We start from the raw sequence: 16154 nt of genomic DNA, 5'->3' as shown, positions 1-16154 counted from the left end.
TTCCTGTGGCTTCCCTCACATCCTCTCTCTGTTTACAACACCAGGGGTTTCTCTCTGTGCAGGGTCTTCTGGATGGCCTCATTTTTCCAAATGAGAGATGCTTCTTAAGCACACAGACACCTGGGTTCCGTTCCATCCCAGCAGGTCCGGAGTGGGCCCACTAACTCTGTTCAACAAGCCTTCCAGGCTGGGCCTGGCATGATGCCCAACTGGCTAATCCTCCCCTCACAAGCACTGGGATCCCGTATGGGCACTGGTTCATGTCCCAGCTTCTCTACTTCTCTTCCAGCTCCATGCTTGTGCCCTGGGAAAGCAGAAGACGGTCCAAAGCCTTCGTAACCTGCATCCACATGGGAGACCTGGAAGAAGCTCCTTACCTCACCTTATAGATGGGAAGGGGTCTGGGCAAGCAGGAAGACTATCAAGTTAAGAATGGCTTGGATAAATGCCAACGCCAGAGGGAGAGAAGAACCTGGAAAGCCACATCCTGCCTTCTTGTCTTGCATAGTCTGTGGGACCAGAAGCTGCCTGCTGGGGTGGGCTGGGTGGAGAGCTAGTAAGTGTGCGGGCAGCCTGGCTCGGGGGTGGGAACGGGGGCAGAGAGGGGACCTGACATGCAGCAACTGGAGGTCAGAGAGCAAAGCGCAGTGTGCTTGCTTACAGGCCTGGGACTCGGCTGCGACTGAGCCGCTGAATCAACATGCTGGGAAGCTTTGCCTCATCCCACTTCTAAGATCAATCAATGAAGTTAGGGCACAGAGGTGAACCAGGACAGGAAGACACTTTAGGGGACTTGGAAAAGGATCACAGCAGCCTGACAGCCTAAGGCAGGCTACTCCAGCTCCCAGGCCATATCCACAGACCTCTGTGCTATGATCAGAAGTCTAGGATGGATTCCGTCTCAGCCTGAAATTTCATTGCCCCCTCTCTCTTTACCAAGGACATCAGCAGGAGCTGGGAGACGGGCTGACCACTTAAATGCCCTCCTCCTGTGGCTCTCAGCCTCACCAGCCAGAGGAAATCACACTGGCCACTTGGCTCCACTCTTCCCTGCCCCAAATGCCCCTAGCTGGGGGAGGGGAAGAAAAGCTGGGCCCCTCCGTCCCATGAGGAGCCTGGACCCCTGGGCCTCAGCAGCCAGGGGTGATGGGGTGCTGCCAGCGGCCCAGGTGAGAACGTGGCTGTGGAGTGGCCGCTGCTGCTTCCTAGCTTGCTTCTAAACATCGTGACAGTTGTGGTGTGGCTTAAGGCCAATAAGTCAAACTGGTTCAATAAGAACTGCGGGGCTGGAGGCAGGTGTTGGGGGAGGAGTCCTGGCAGCCATGGGTGGACAGGGCAGCTACAGGATAGGGGACTTGGCATCTGGAAAGCTGAGCTACACCACTCACTGGCAGGCCCTCAGCCACATCCCACGAGCCTGGTTCCCACAGCACCCACGTGTGCTCTGCAGTGATAGCACTGTGAGTGTCCACACCTGCTAGCCTGACCCCTCCCTCAGGACAGCCTGGGAGAGGCTGAGGCAACCTTCCCACTCCTCTCAGGAGGAACACAGTGTGACCAGCTGTCATTCTGAGACGTACATTCTGAGACATACGTGTGTGTGTGTGTTCTTTCCCTGGCACAACAGCCAGCAGGGAACAAAGAGATCAAGTGCGGTCATCAGGGAACAAAGTTCAAGACCAACAGGCAGGGCCCAGCGTGGTGGCCTAGCTGCTGAGGCCCTCACCTTGGACGCGCCGGGATCCCATATGGGCACTGGTTCTAATCCCGGCAGCCTCACTTCCCATCCAGCTCCCTGCTTGTGGCCTGGGAAGGAGGTCGAGGACGGCCCAAAGCCTTGGGAACCCTGTTCCCATGTGGGAGACCTGGAGGAAGTCCCGGGCTCCTGGCTTTGGATTGGCACAGCACCGGCCGCTGCGGTCACTTAGGGAGTGAATCATTGGATGGAAGATCTTCCTCTCAGTCTCCTCCTCTCTGTATATCTGGCTTTGCGGTAAAAATAAATAAATCTTAAAAACTAAACAAAAAAAGACCAACAGGCAGGACCAGTGGGAGGGAGGACAGGGCTGGGGTCAGTCAGGTAACCAGTAAACATTTTGCACAATTGAGAGGAAGGTCTTGGGGGAGTGCGGAGAGGGAATGGGGTGATCAGCCAGGGACCCAGGACACCAGCGAGTAGTGTGAGCAGGCAGCTGCGTGGGGAACTGAAGGAGAATGAGGACAGATGGCAGAGCCGCCTCCTGTGCCCACACCTCACCTGGGGCCACCCCTGCACTTGCTGTCTTCAGCTGGCAGGTTCAATGTCTGCCTGGCTACCCTGGCCCCCTCACTCCCATTCCCCTCGCCCGGGCTGGGAGGATGGGGAATGGCAGAGCCACAGGGGTCTCACAGACCTGAGGGCTGAAGAGGACTTAGACAACGCAAGCCAAAGGCCAAAAGGTTTTTACTCTGAGCCTCAGGAACAGGCCAGGCAGAACGCAAGGCATCCAGAGGCGGGGTGGGTGGAGGAGCTTGGGCTGTTGCAATTTTGCTTCCCTCTGGGGATGTAGCAGGGAGTGGAAGAAGCACAGGGGGACATGCCTTGCTCATGAATTCTGAGGGGGGGCTGTAGTCCTGGCAACCGGCAGATATTCTGCTCCTAAGGGCACAGTCCTCACGGTCCTGAGAGTGCACCGCCTGCCCGAAGCCTGCAAAAGGACAGGCTAGGTGCCGGGGAGAAGGTGGGCCTGGCTGACCACTGCTACGGGTTCTTGCCAGGATTCGTGTCCGTGCTCAGCAGGCGCTGCCTGCAGCTGGGCCATCTCCGTCTGCCTGCTGGCCAGAGCCACACCCCAGGCTGTCCCAGTGTCAAGGCCTGGATCTTGGAACAGGGGCTGTCGTGCTGGGCTTAGAGCTCATCCGGGGGACTGTGTGGAAGCGGGGAAGCCTTCTGAATGCCCTCTTCCTCCTCTGGGCTGGTGTCTCCCTCAAGGCTTCCCAGCTCCTTCCTCTGCTGGCTGCTGCTGCTCCTACTGCCCGTGGCTTTGGCCCTGCTGGTCTTCTTCTTGGTCTTCTTCCCTCCCAGGGCAGCCGTATCTCCCTTCTTGCCGGACCACTGCTCTGCCAGGCAACCTAAGGGACAAGCCACACCCTTAGCTTAGGTGCATGGGTCTAGGTGCTGGAGGGCAGTGGCAGTGCCTGCTGGGGAGCCTGTAGCTGCCTGCTCCCACTGGGGGCACCTGACTTGTGTTTATTGTGTCTTGGGGTCTGTGTGGTTTTCTTCACCCCTGGAGGTAGAGGGGTGCAGAGCACAGGCTAAATCCCCGCAGCCCACCTGCCCCGCCTCCGCCTCCCCACTCACTGGTGTCCTTGCCCTTGAGCACGTGGTTGGCGCAGAGGAATTCAGTCAGGTCCTCCTCCTGGTGGTTCCTGTACCAGTCCTCGATCACCTCCTCGAACTCCTCCACCAGTACGTCACACTGTCAAGTACAGCACTTCATCAGCTCAGCAGAGCCCTACCCTCCGCTGCCTGACACGCAGGTGGCAGCCCTCGCTTCTGGAACCAGAAGCCAAAGAGGGGCCAAGGGATTGGCTGAGGGCCCTCCATTCTGGAGGTGGGGAGGAGGCTCTTTCGATGCAGACCCAGCCCCAGCAGCCCCTCTGTGCACCGCAAGCGGCCCCTGAGGGCTAAAGGGGCTGTACCTGCTTCTTGAGGTCGGCCACCTCTGCGGAGGTCTCGTTCCACAGCTCATAGGGGATGTCCATCACCACCTTGACCCCTTTGTGCACGAGGTTGTGCAGTGTCTCAAAGGTCTCGGACATGCCCTGAAAGAGGTAAGCAGACTTGGCACGTGGGACCACCTCCTCTATGTCCTGCCCTCCCACCCTTGCCCAAGGTTATCTGCAGACCTGGCTCTCAGAGGTCAGGCCCCTTAAGAGCTCCTGTCCCTTCGCTCAGGGGCCAGTGTCACACCACCCCTGCACACATGCACACCCTTACGTGCCTGCCCCACACCTCACCCCTTCACAAGGACTGCTTGCTGCTGCCCGCAGGCCCCAGGGGACACTGTCTCCAGGAGAGAAGCTGGTCCTGGCTCCTTTCCTTCACTGCGTCTGGGCACTCACGCCCCTCTAGCCAGGCCCAACCCTCCTCTCCAGCCCTCCTTGATTTGTGTTGGTCTGGTAGGAAGGAGCACCTCCCAGGCAGGAAGGCCACTGGAGTCTATAAAAACAACTGCTGCCAACTACCTGTGTCCCACCTGAGACAACACCCTTTGCATTTCTCTCTAACCAGAGGGGATCCACACAGATGTGATGACACATCCACCGGCAGCCCTGTTCCCATGGAGGGGAAGCAGGTATGCACCACTCCCGCCGTCTGGCACCTTGCCCTCACCACTTTCTGATGCAACTCAACCATGGAAATAGGTTCAGTGTGGTTCATGAAGAACAGCTGCCCCTGCCTGACCACTGCGTTTGCAGCCCACCCAAGGCCAGACTCCCATCCACCCAAGGCCCTCTGAATGCAGAGTCAGACTGCTTGTCAGGGTCCTGCTATGGAAAACAATTTCACATACTTCTCATCATAGTGGACATGGACTTACCACCAGAGTGTACAAATTCACAGACTGTAAAGATGAATCTATGACTTGTGGTGCCTGAGATAACATCCTTACATTTGCAACCAATCTCCTGTGCTAGGAGGGAACTTGGGCGGAAAAAGGTGGGCGGCAACTATTTTCCCAGGCACTGGACAACGAAGACATTATGTAAAGACAAGGAAAGATGGGACCGGCCATCGGCAGCTGGCTCTCCAGGGAGAGCAGGCACAAAGGCTTCCTGCTCGGGCTCTGGGAGGGGCGGTGCAGGCATGGAAGTGGGGATACTGGGGGACAGTCATAGCCTACTGACATCCACCCTACAGCTCCCTGTTCTGCATAGTCTGGACCTGGCACAGTTCTCTTGGCTCTAATATCTCAGATTCCCACAGGGAGCTGGGAGCATTTCTGCCAGGGACTCCTGGAACAGAGGTGGGAGCCTAATGGGCAAGTCCAGACCTCCCCCCTTCCAGTGTCCAAAAGCTGCCAAGCGCCCTGGAAAAGCGGGGCCACGTGGTACCAGTGGCCAACCAAGAATGGGAAGTGGCGAGGAGGGTGGCTTGAGGAGCACAATCTCCTGCATCACATTCATATGCAGTGTGTAAACACACACACACACAAACACACACACCCATGCAGGCTGGCCTGGAGGGGCTGAGGGGCAAGCACAAACCCAACCTTGGCAAACCGGTTGCTGCCACTCCTCTCCTTGTGCAGGCTATAGTCCAGGAGCCTCTTGCAAATGGTCTCCGTGACTTCGATTAACCGTAAGTCCCTGCCGAGACAGCAGCACCAGAGGAACTGAGCGCCCTTCTCCCAGCCTGGCGTGGGGTGCGGGGTGGCGTGGGGATTTAGCAGTGGTCCCTCCAGCCCTGCCGCCCAACAAGTGCACAGCTCACCAGCGGGGAGTCAGAGCTGGCAGGAGGATAGGTCATCTGGTCTGGGGGCTCTGAAATGCTGGAACACAGACCAGAGAGACAACACTGTGATAATTCTAAGGGAAAGACTGTTTATAAAGCTAAATGATTCAGTACTAAGAGGGTTTTTTTTTTTTTTAAATAAAGTAAAATGTGTTAAGATTTGATGATCAAAGAGAATTTCATTTTGGAAGGACGAAAGTTCTTTTGCCTTTCTTTTTAATAGGTATGCCCAAGTAAAGGAGACGCTGGTAAGGTTGTTACCACTACTTCACAGAACAGCCCCAGCCCACCGCCTCCCTGAGCCTGGGGAGGGCGGTGATGGGCCCCGCAGGATGCAGGATTCAGGATTCAGAGAGATCACGCAACAGTAGCGCGCAGAAGAAGAAGGTAAACCAGGGCAAATGTGGGTTGCGGGTCTTGGCTACAGGCGATTCCCTGTGGTGAGCCTGTCTGGGTGGCTGGGAGGTGGGCATTCCACACTGCCCGAGCCTCCAGGGGACCTGTTCACTTACGACTTGGTGTACTTGACGCCGGAAGCCTTGCGGTCCAGGATGCCGTAGCCAGTGTCAATGACCTCCTTGGTCTTGCCGGTCTCCTCAAAGGCTGACTTCAGCTCCACGGCGACATATTTACACACTGGAAGAGGGAGAGCAGCAGAGGCTGCTGGGTGCATGCGAGCCCACCCACAAGTGGACACCCTCTCAGGCGGGACTCAAGGGTAGGGAGGGGCTGCGGACCAGATTAACAAAAGCCATTCATTACAGGAAACTGGCTCCAGGGCCCTGGGCCCCACCTCCAACTCTGGCCTCATTCCACAGGTTTCTTTTGGCTGCTGCTCACCTCCTCATTTTACTTCTAACAATCTCATGTGAGATGTGGGAACAGTGCCATGATGCAGCAGACTAATCTTCCACCTGCAGCATTAGCATCCCACATGGGTGCCATCTTAATCCTGCTGCTCCACTTCTGACCCAGCTTCCTGTTGATGGCTTGGGAAAGCAGTGGAGGATGGCTTAAGTCCTTGGACCCTGCCACCCATATGGGAGGAAGCTCCTGGCTTCAGCTTGGCCCAGCCTTGTGACAGGCATCTAAGCAACGAACCAAGAGCTGGAAGATCTCTCTAGCTCTCTGCCTTTCAAACAAAAAAAGAACTTTAAAAAATTTCACACATTCAGAAAAGCTGAAAGAGTACAAAGAATTAACTATATACTCTCTACTTGTATTTAACAATTGTCAATGACTTTCTATAATCTTTCTCCAATATATATCACACAATGCCAAAAATACAGTAGTAGATCTCAAAAATATATATTGTTTTTGCTACATTATTTTGAAAGTAAGTTAAGTTGTAACTCTAACCTTCCACCCCTAAACATGTCATTACCTGAGAACATGGACTTTCTAATAACCAGAATTCCACACTGAAGAATTAAACAATAACCCCAACAGCATCCAATAGGCCATATCTAAATTTCCCTCACTGTCCTGATGTGGCTTTTATGCTTGTTTTGTCACTTAATTTCAAGTGTGTTCCAACCCCTGCTCACTATCCCTACCAACTCGGTCTGCTGTACCTGCTCCTGGCTTTACTGTTCCCACACACACTCATCTTTTCCTCCTCCCTTCCTTAGCTCTGAGGCAACTCTTGAACCAAGAGCACTGCCTGGGAAAACAAAAATGAAACAAGGGCTTGTTCTTGCAGATGCAGAGAGAGTGGCAAACACACAACTATCACAGCAAAAATGAAGTGCCCGTGGCCCTAGGAAAGTGGCTAACACTTCTGGGGGTGTCTCTGTCCCTTCTCCCAACCTCACATTAAAAGCCTCCTCCCAGGGCTGGCACTGTGGTACAGCATGTTAAGCCACTGCCTGCGACACAGGCATCCCAAGAGAGTGCCAGCTGAAGTCCAGCTGCTGTTTTCAATCCAGCTTCTGGCTGCCAACGTATCTGGGAAAAAAGTGGAAGATGCCCAAGCACTTGGAACACTGCCACCCACATGGGAGACCCAGTTCCATGTTCCTTATTTCTGCCTGGCCCAGTCCCAACCCCCGACAGTCATTTTTGGGAATGAACCAATAGATGGAAGCTCTTGCTCTCTCTTTAACTCTGCTTTTCAAATAAAGAAATATTAAAAATAAAAAACACCTCCACAGGATAGTGTCCTGGGTTAATTTCCCCTGCTGTATTCTGAGTGGCAGAGAGACAGAGCAAACTCACATCCTTGTGTTCAGTGCCCAGAAGCTCACAATGGCCAAAACTGGACTGGGCTCAGTCAAAGTTAGGATGTAAGAACTTAATCAGGTCTCTCCTGCAGGTGGCACATCTGGCACAAGCACCATCACAGCTCTTTCCAAGGTCTGCTCTGGCTGGCAGCTAGCTTGGGAGGGCATGAGGGCCTCTGCAGGAGCCATGCCTTCCAAAGTCCTTCACCTATTTCTAGTCTTCCTGACCTGAGCAAGAGCCGTCAAAATGGCAGCACACACTGGACTTGGATTGATTCTCCAATCCAAGATTACCTGGCTACTTCACAAAGTGGCACAGGTGAAGCACCCAGACAGCTGCAGAGAACCTGAGTTGGATTCCTACCAGCTTAGCCTAGCTTGCCACCCATGCAGCCCCTGGGAGGCAACAAGTGACAGCTCAAGTACTTGAGTCCCTGCCAACCGTGTGGGAGACCCAGCTTGAGATCCTTGGGGAGGGCCCGGCGCGGTGGTGCAAGTGGTTAAGGTCCTCGCCTAGCACGCCCGGGATCCCATATGGGCGCCGGTTCTAATCCCGGCAGCCCGCTTCCCATCCAGCTCCCTGCCTGTGGCCCCAGAAAGCAGTCGAGGATGGCCCCAAAGCTTTGGGACCCTGCACCCGCGTGGGAGACCCGGAAGAGGCTCCTGGCTTCGGATCGGCATAGTATCGGCCGTTGCGCTCACTTGGGGAGTGAATCATCGGATGGAAGATCTTCCTCTCTGTCTCTCCGCCTTTCCAATGAAAAAAAATAAAAAAAAAAAAAAAAAAAAAAGAGATCCTTGGGAAGTTCCATAGGTAGGAGTTCTTTCTGTCCAACTCTCTAATAGCATCTTTTTTTTGCGGGGAAAAGGTTTAGTATATTTGTGGGATATCAGAAAAAAACAAAAAGTTCAGTGTATTTATTTGCCAAGTCAGAGAACTTAAAGTACAGGTGGCAGGATGGGTAGGGATTCTTCTATCAGTAGGTATATACCTCAGATGGCCACAATGACCAGGGCTGGGCCAGGTCAAAGCCAGTAGCTTCATCTGGGTTTCCCACATGGATAGCAGGGACCAAATACCTGGAAACCTTTTGCTGCCTTTTCCAGGCTTTTAACAAAGAGGTAGATTGGAAATGGAGCAGCCAGAAGATGAACTGGTGCCCATATGAGACGCTGGCATCACAGGCAACTGCTTCATCCACTATGTCAACCCTAAACAGTATTTTTTTTAAATTTTTTAAAGATTTATTTATTTTTATTGGAAAGGCAGTTATACAGAGAATAGGAGAGACAGCAAAGAAGATCTTCCATCCAATGATTCACTCCCCAAGTGACCGCAACGGCGGTGCTGTCCTGATCCAAAGCCAGGAGCCAGAAAGCTCCTCCAGGTCTCCCACGTGGGTGCAGGGTTCCAAGACTTTGGGCCAACTTTGATTGCTTTCCCAGGCCACAAGCAGGGAGCTGGATGGGAAGTGAGGCTGCCGGGATTAGAACTGGCACCCACATGGGATCCCAGCATGTTCAAGGTGAGGACTTTAGCTGCTATGCTATTGTGCCAGACCTGTAATTTTTTTTTTTTAACTAACCAGTAATGATCCCACCATGATGACCAAGTCGTTAAATCCTCGCCTTGCACGCACCTGGATCCTAGGTGGGTGCCAGTTCATGTTCCTGCTGTTCTACTTCGCATCCATCCAGCTCCCTGTTTGTGGCCTGGGAAAGCAGTTGAGGATGGCCTAAAGCCTTGGGACCCTGCACCTGCGTGAAGGCCAGAAGAAACTCCTGGCTTCAGATCAGCTCAGTTCTGGCCGTTACGGCAACTTGGAAATGAACCAGCAAACATACCTTCCTCTCTGTTATCTCTGTCTCTCTAAATCTTTCCAATAAAAATAAGTAAATCTTAAAAAAAAAAAAGGTAAGTAGTAAAAAGGAATTAAAAGATAAGCTCATCTTGGTGTAAAAATTTTAAAATCCAAAATTTTTTTTAGAATATGCACTGCCCAAAGCCTTTTTTTAAAAGTTTATTTAAAAGGATTATTTATTTTAATTGCAGAGGCAGATTTATGGAAAGGAGATACAGAGAGAAAAATCTTCTGTCCATTGGTTCACTCCCCAAGAAGCCACAACAGCCAGAGCTGAGCTGATCTGAAGCCACGCGCGAGGAACTTCTTCCAGGTCTCCCAGGCAGGTGCAGGGTTCCAAGGCATTGAGCCATCCTTGACTGCTTTCCCAGGCTACAAGCAGGAAGCCAGATGGGAAGTAGAACAGCGAGGAAATGAACTGGCACCCATATGGGATCCCGGTGCGTTCAAGGCAAGGACTTGACACTAGGCTACTGTGCCAGGCACTAAAAAGTTCCTTTATTGAAAAGACAGAATAGCATGACACAAGATATTATTCTTTCATTTGCTGGTTCATATCTATTGCCTGCTGGACCAGTATGAGGCTGGGATACAAAAGGAACTCCATCTGGTCCTCTCACATGATTGGGGGTCCCAAGTACTTGAGCTGCTTCCTGGAGTACCCATTAGTAGGAAGGTAGATTGGAAGCAGGGTAGATGGGACTGAATTTTGGGCACTCCAATACAGAATGCTGGTGACCCAAGCAGTGCTGCAAAGCCTCCACCCCCATGAACTTCCTGATGGCCCCTGTATGTGGTGGGTGCTGGGTAAATATTGTGGACAGAGATTGTGTGTGGCTGAACGGACTCTGACCTGCTGTCGTCAGCACTGCTGCCAACAGAGTTCGGTCAAACACTCATTTACTGCAAACAACAATAAAAGAACACGTGTCTTAGGGGCTTGCTTGGTGAAATGCTGCAACATACACACTGACTGTTGTGGAACACACCCACACACTCTCAGAGCACGCAATGGACACACACTGCCCGGCACTCCGGCCAGGGTCACCCGGGCTCCCTCCCCTCTGCCGTCCTGCACAAACTCGCCGTTTTTCTGGCTCCCTCTGCCTCCCACGCCCTCACCATGTAACAGTATTCCAGCCGTGGGGAAGGTGGGCATCTAAAGCATTTCCTCTCAGGCACATTAGTCAGAACCTTCCACCCTGGGATCCTACCCAGAATCAGACTGGGAGGAGACTCACAGACACCAGGCCTCACCACCGCCTACCCACTCTTCCTCTGGGCAGGTGCTGCTTTCTGGGTGCAGAGGCCTGCCTAGCGCAGACTCCAGAGCCAGGGAACAGACTCTGCATTTTGACAAGTTGTAACAGCAGCAAACACAGCGTTAGGAGAGGCCTGAGGGTCAGAGCTTATTAAGCCAGCCTGTGATGGAACAATTCCTAAGATCCCACCATCTCCGCTGTGCTATGAAGTCTGGGAAGGCCGCCTGCGGAAAACCAAAGAGAGCTTCTGAGGCTAGGGACGCTCAAGCACAAAAGAGCAGGGGCTCTTTGGGAATCACAAAGAGAAAACCCAGTGAAGAGGAAGCGAAACCCTCAAAGGGCCATCGAGAACTGGAAGCAAGGAGAAAGCAAAGCAGCCTACTTTCCCTCCTGCTGCCAGTCCAGAGGCAGGCGGGAAGCCCTAAGGGGTCCCTGCCAGCAGGGCCAGCTTAACTCTGCAGCCTCTTTAATCTCTCAAATGGAAGGATTAGGTGGCCCAGGCCTGTCCCCCACATTTCAGCACCGAGGGATTTGTTGGCTCTGAATTCCAGGGGAGCCAACTTCTTGGGGGAGGGGTAGCTTTAGACCTCTGAGAAGAGAGCTGAAAAAGTACGGAAGGAGCCGAGGTCGGCCCCCTCACAGCGCCCAACACTGAGAAGCCCCCTTGTCTTCCTCAGAAGCCCCTGGTGTCTGTGGGGCAGAGGGGAGGGAGGAAGGGGGGGGCGGACTCTCTCTTCCCTATATCCCTAAAATCTTCCTCGGGCCCTAAGCCCTGCCAACCCTCCGCCCCAACACACTTATCGTAACGCGGCCTCTGAAGCCTCACACGTTGGCTTCCTATTGACCATCTGATCACACTCACGATAAACACATTTTTACAGCGGCCCTTACCAGCTATGGGGTGAATAAATACTTGGGCAAAAGTCCCATCGTGAAGCAGCTGTTGGGGGAAGGGGCGGCAACTCCACGGAGGAGGCTGCAGGTGCAGGTTGGGCACGCGGGGGAGGGGGCATCCCAGACCCTCCTCTCCTCCCTCCCCCACGCCAGTCCTAGGGACCCTTTCGGTTCCCCAACCTGTCTTCCGTTTCTGGGCCTTGCAGGCCTGGGTCCCTGCGGTTTCCTCCGCGCGAGGCCCCTCTTTCTGCACCTGCCTCCCCTCTCTCCACACAGCCCTCCCGCACCTGTCACCCCCTGCCTGGTGGGCCGCCAACCTCCACCACACGGCCTCTGCTCTCCCGCGTTCCCTCTGGCCACCCCGCACCCGCCGGCGCCCAGCACAGGCGTCAAGCCACGCGCACCGAGGAAGGTTCTACGAACCCGGAGCCCCGGGAACCTTCCATCCCGCGACCCCGCCCCTCGCGCCCACCCCTCCGGGCAGGAAACGCCCCGCGGGCCCCGCCCCCTCACCTTCGCATTTGCTGGGCAGGCGGACCCAGTCCGACTCCTCGGCCCTGGCGTGGCTCGGCCTCAGCTCTGGGCTCGGCGGCAGCACCAGCAGCAGCAGCAAGAGCAAGGGCAGAGGCAGAAGCCAGCGGGCCGCGGCGGGTTCAGGCAACGACTCCATGGTCCGGCCGGACCCGACCCGCAGCGGACCGCCGGGCGCTTCCTCTTGCGGCGCGCGCGCGCCAGCAGCGCTTCCCGCGAGCCGCTTCCGGGACCGCTGCCCACGTGCCTCCGCGTAACCACGGCAACAGCGAGCCCCCGGCCTCCCGGCGGACCGGGCCCGCGGACCACGCAGCCAATGGGCGTCCTCGCGCCTCGGCCACTAGCGAATGCAAGCACAGGGGTTTTTTTTCGAGCTCGGCCAATAAGGCAGTGGAGGGTGGCCTCCGCGACCTATAGCAGCATCTTCTCACATCGCGGTGCTGGGAGAGAAGCCCAGGGCTGGACACGCTGGTCCTGGCGTAGGCTTGGACTGCCACCCCCGCCGCTTTCTCACCTCCTCGGATGTCACTTCCCTCCTGGGGTCGTCAGGCCGCCAGCCCTGATGGAGCACCTGTTTTTATGTTTAATAGATGTTGTCACTCCCGTCAGACCCCTGGGGTTGACAGCCCGACGACTCCATCCCCAAGCCTTCAAGGGCCTAGTGTCTCCGGGGACCCTGCGTTTGTCTGAGGGAGAACTGAAACGAACTATTTCCTCTCTCGGTTTCTATTTTTATTTCTTTTATTTCTTTTTTTGAAAGAGGAAGGGCAACAGCAGATGCCTACAACAGGCCAGGCCTAAGCTGGGAGTAACTCCGTCTCGGTCTTTCAGCAAGGACCCAAGCACTTGAACCATTGTCTGCTGCCTTCCAGGCTGGAAGCCTAGTTGTGGGGTGGGGGCTGGGACCTAGGCTGTGGTTGTCCTAAGCAGGGACTTCAGCTCAAACCCCACTCCCAATGCTGTCCCCATTGAGTTTCCATTTGTGTGATTACAAAGAACTTCCTGATTGCTGTGGCAGATTTTCCTGTTCAGGAAGGTTAGAAAGGTTAAATGAAAGCTAATTGGGGCAGATTGTGAAATGTTCAGGCACTCTTTTGCTTTTTAGTATGCAATCTCAGTCCCTTCTAACTGCCCTCAGATCTATTTCAGTGGTACTTGGGCTCAATAAAGCGAGAGTGAAGCTAAGAGCAGTTGTAGTCCCCCCTCCGTGCCCAGCAACAGCACCCAGTGAAACTCCCATCTACTGTTGGGCTGGCACTGTGGCTCTGCAGGCTAATCCTCCACCTTGTGGCACCAGCATCCCACATGAGCACCAACACAGGTCCTTGCTGCTCCATTCTCCATCCAGTTCCCTGCTTGTGGCCTGGGAAAACAGTGGAGGATGGCCTGCAGCCTTGGGACCCTGCATCCTCGTGAGAGACCCAGAAGAAAATCCTGGCTTCTGGCTTTGAATCATTCTAGCCCTTGCTGTTGCATTCATTTGGAGAGTGAACCAGCAGGTGGACAATAGCTCTCTCTGTAACTCTGTCTTTCAAATAAATCAATGAAAAGAGGGACTCTGGATCTCTGGTCTACTTTACACAGACACATACAGACCAAGGCTGCTTCTTGAGTTTGTCTGCAAATTGTGGTGGTGGTTATTGTTGTTCTTGTTGCTGTTACCCAGTACTTCTATTGGGAGAGAGAACACCAAGAAGCCACCTGCTGGAAAGCTTGTGGACAGCAGATCTCAGAGCGAGGTTCTGAGAAGAAAGATCTAGAAGCTTGAGCTCCATGGCCAGGCTGAGTGTGGACCGTTCCCAGCCCGTGTTGCTGGACCAGGGCCTGGTCTTCAGAGGGGGCCTCTTGGCCCAAATCTGTATATTTCCAGGCAGAACCGTGGGACAGATGGACTGGATAGCGTCGCCGGTTGGTGCCTATTTTGGAGAGCACTGCGTGGGGGAAAATCCATGCGACAGCGGGCTACCAGGGCCACCAGGTAGATGAGGATGTCACTGAGTTCCTCTTCCAGGGCTGCCAGGTCATGGGTGGGCCATGTTTGGGGGCCAGGTTCCTCATCGGCTTCCACTGAAAGAGCTCTGCCAGCTCCCCAACTTCCCCAACCAGGGCCAGGAGGAGGTTCCGAGGCTGATGGATTTGCTCCCAGTCTGGTTCAGCAGAGAAGGCAGCATGCAGGCACCGGACGTCCTTGAGCATGGACTCTGCGGAACGTGCTGGTATCGGCAGCGACGGCAGGGGCAGCAGCAGCACCCGCACCCTCCCGCCCCGGTACCCGCCAGCAGTGGGCTTGCTGCCCACCACCCCGTGGACGCCGGGACCAGATCGAAGGTCCCCGCGTCCCACTCAGAGCCCGCCTCCGGAGGCCCACTGTAAATTGCGTTTTTGGCCATAAAGCCCTGTTAGGTGGTGTTTGTGTGCCTTTATGAAGACACAGATCTTTGGCTCATCATTTTCTGACCCCAGGTGCCTCCTCCAGACAGCATAAGGTAGTAAGGTAGTGTGGCTCGGCAGGGACTGTGGTGTGTGGGAGCACGCAGAGTGCAGGGTCACCACTCCCTGACATCCCTCCGCGTCCTTGGGGTGTCCTCTAGGTCCCACAGAACTAAAGAAGCTCCTAGTCCTCAGTGTGCCTCGGCCCAGGGTCCTCCTGGGAAACATTAAGTAAGTCACGGTGAAGATTGAGAAGCATGGGCAGGACGGGGTGAGGGATACTGGGGTCAGATGGAGAGAGCCGTGGAAGCAGTGAGTGTGCCTAAAGTGTGGGAATCCGCCCAAAAAAAGAGGTCGGAGGATTGCCCCCCAGGCTGAAGAAGAGATAAGTTGAGGACACAATCTTTGTGGGGCCACAAGCTGAGCCATTGCAGAGGTGTGTTGAGGCAAGGATACTCAGCCCCTGGAGGAAAGAGAGCTAAGTGGTGCCACTGGCCCAGTGTGTCCCTGTGGAATCAAGGGCACACCTGTACCCACAGCAGAGGACCCCGAGCTTTCTTGAGGCGATGGCTTGAGAAGACCCCTTGGGCAAAACTGAACTTCTGTTGGCACTGGGCAAATGGCTGGTATCCCAGGCTTCTGTCCACATGTGTGGAAGCCCCTGTTCCATCAGTGTGAGACTTCTCCATAGGAGCACAGACAGAACACCAAACGGCAGAGCTTTTTACTACCTGGCATGTTGCTGATGCTCAATGAATAGTTGTACAATGAATAATGAGCCTTAATTAATACCATGGAAGTCTGGAATTTATCACTGGTGCTCTTAGCATTGGACACGATCCTGTTTCCCCCAGGAGTGCTGGCCCCATTCACTTATGTCGAGTCTCTACAAGACTTCTCCCTAGGCCCAGTGCCCTTCCTCCAGGTTCCTGGGCTCCCTGCCCTGTCTTCTCCCAGATCTTGGGCCTTGTCCAGTGAGTGCCAGGCTGTGCAGGCAGGGAAAAGGAGGGAGGTGGGACAGCATTCCCCTAACCTCCAGCTCAAGGTTGCACCTCCCAGTTCTTCACTCTGGCAATAGCTCTTCCTCCAGGGAGCCTTTCCAGATTTCTGCTTTGTTGAAATCTGCCCAATTTCTTCTTCCCAAGACAGAAATGAGTTTAAATGTTCCTCATTGTCTTGCAGTCACTTAAGTTCTTATTTATTCAGGCTCAGCTATCTGCCTGTGAGATGCCCCAGGGTCTGGAGTACATCAACATCCTGGAAGGGGCATTGGGTGATGGAAGAGACTGTGAGTTTGAGGGTGGAGGTTTTGGGGCGGGACCATACAGGCAGATCTCAAGCGTCAGACCCAGGCTATGTTGGCTGGGAACGTGCCTTCCTGCAGCCGTGGGTGACTCCAGCTGGCATCCTGGGGCTGGGTGCCCGGGTGGCACCTGCAGGAGGAGTGAGTGGGGGG

The 16154-nt window shown here is 54.6% G+C and overlaps 1 protein-coding gene across 2 annotated transcripts; it reads right to left on the bottom strand.

Annotated features, from left to right (window-relative positions):
- Positions 1-2426: 2426 nt before the first annotated feature.
- On the bottom strand, positions 2427-12478 carry CNPY3 (canopy FGF signaling regulator 3). 2 transcript variants are annotated; one of them, XM_040983394.1, is made up of 7 exons: positions 12251-12478; positions 6010-6133; positions 5477-5534; positions 5256-5390; positions 3682-3804; positions 3341-3458; positions 2427-3111 (listed from the first exon to the last, which is right to left on the bottom strand). In XM_040983394.1, the coding sequence occupies exons 1-7, from the start codon at positions 12405-12407 to the stop codon at positions 2888-2890; spliced, it is 939 nt and encodes a 312-aa protein (XP_040839328.1). In that variant the 5' UTR covers positions 12408-12478; the 3' UTR covers positions 2427-2887. The 2 variants fall into 2 exon arrangements, with proteins under 2 accessions (XP_040839328.1, XP_040839329.1); XM_040983395.1 differs by lacking the exon at positions 5477-5534 and having other exon boundaries at positions 5256-5352; positions 12251-12473.
- Between the last annotated feature and the right edge of the window lie 3676 nt (positions 12479-16154).

This window comes from Ochotona curzoniae, unplaced genomic scaffold (assembly GCF_017591425.1).
Source record: "Ochotona curzoniae isolate NIBS_2020 unplaced genomic scaffold, NIBS_Ocur_1.0 contig_3819, whole genome shotgun sequence".
NCBI lineage: Eukaryota > Metazoa > Chordata > Mammalia > Lagomorpha > Ochotonidae > Ochotona > Ochotona curzoniae.
Note: the sequence above shows the minus strand (reverse complement) of the source record. Positions and strands in the feature narration are given on the sequence as shown.

Bases quoted from the DNA above. Each gene is read 5' to 3' on its own strand.
- CNPY3 (XM_040983394.1), bottom strand. From the start codon at position 12,407: ATGGAGTCGTTGCCTGAACCCGCCGCGGCCCGCTGGCTTCTGCCTCTG. The intron at 6,134-12,250 runs GTGAGGGGGCGG...TCCCTCTTCCAG, and splicing joins CCTGCCCAGCAAATGCGAAG to TGTGTAAATATGTCGCCGTG. The intron at 5,391-5,476 runs GTGAGCTGTGCA...CCAGGCTGGGAG, and splicing joins CCAGCTCTGACTCCCCGCTG to AAGGGCGCTCAGTTCCTCTG.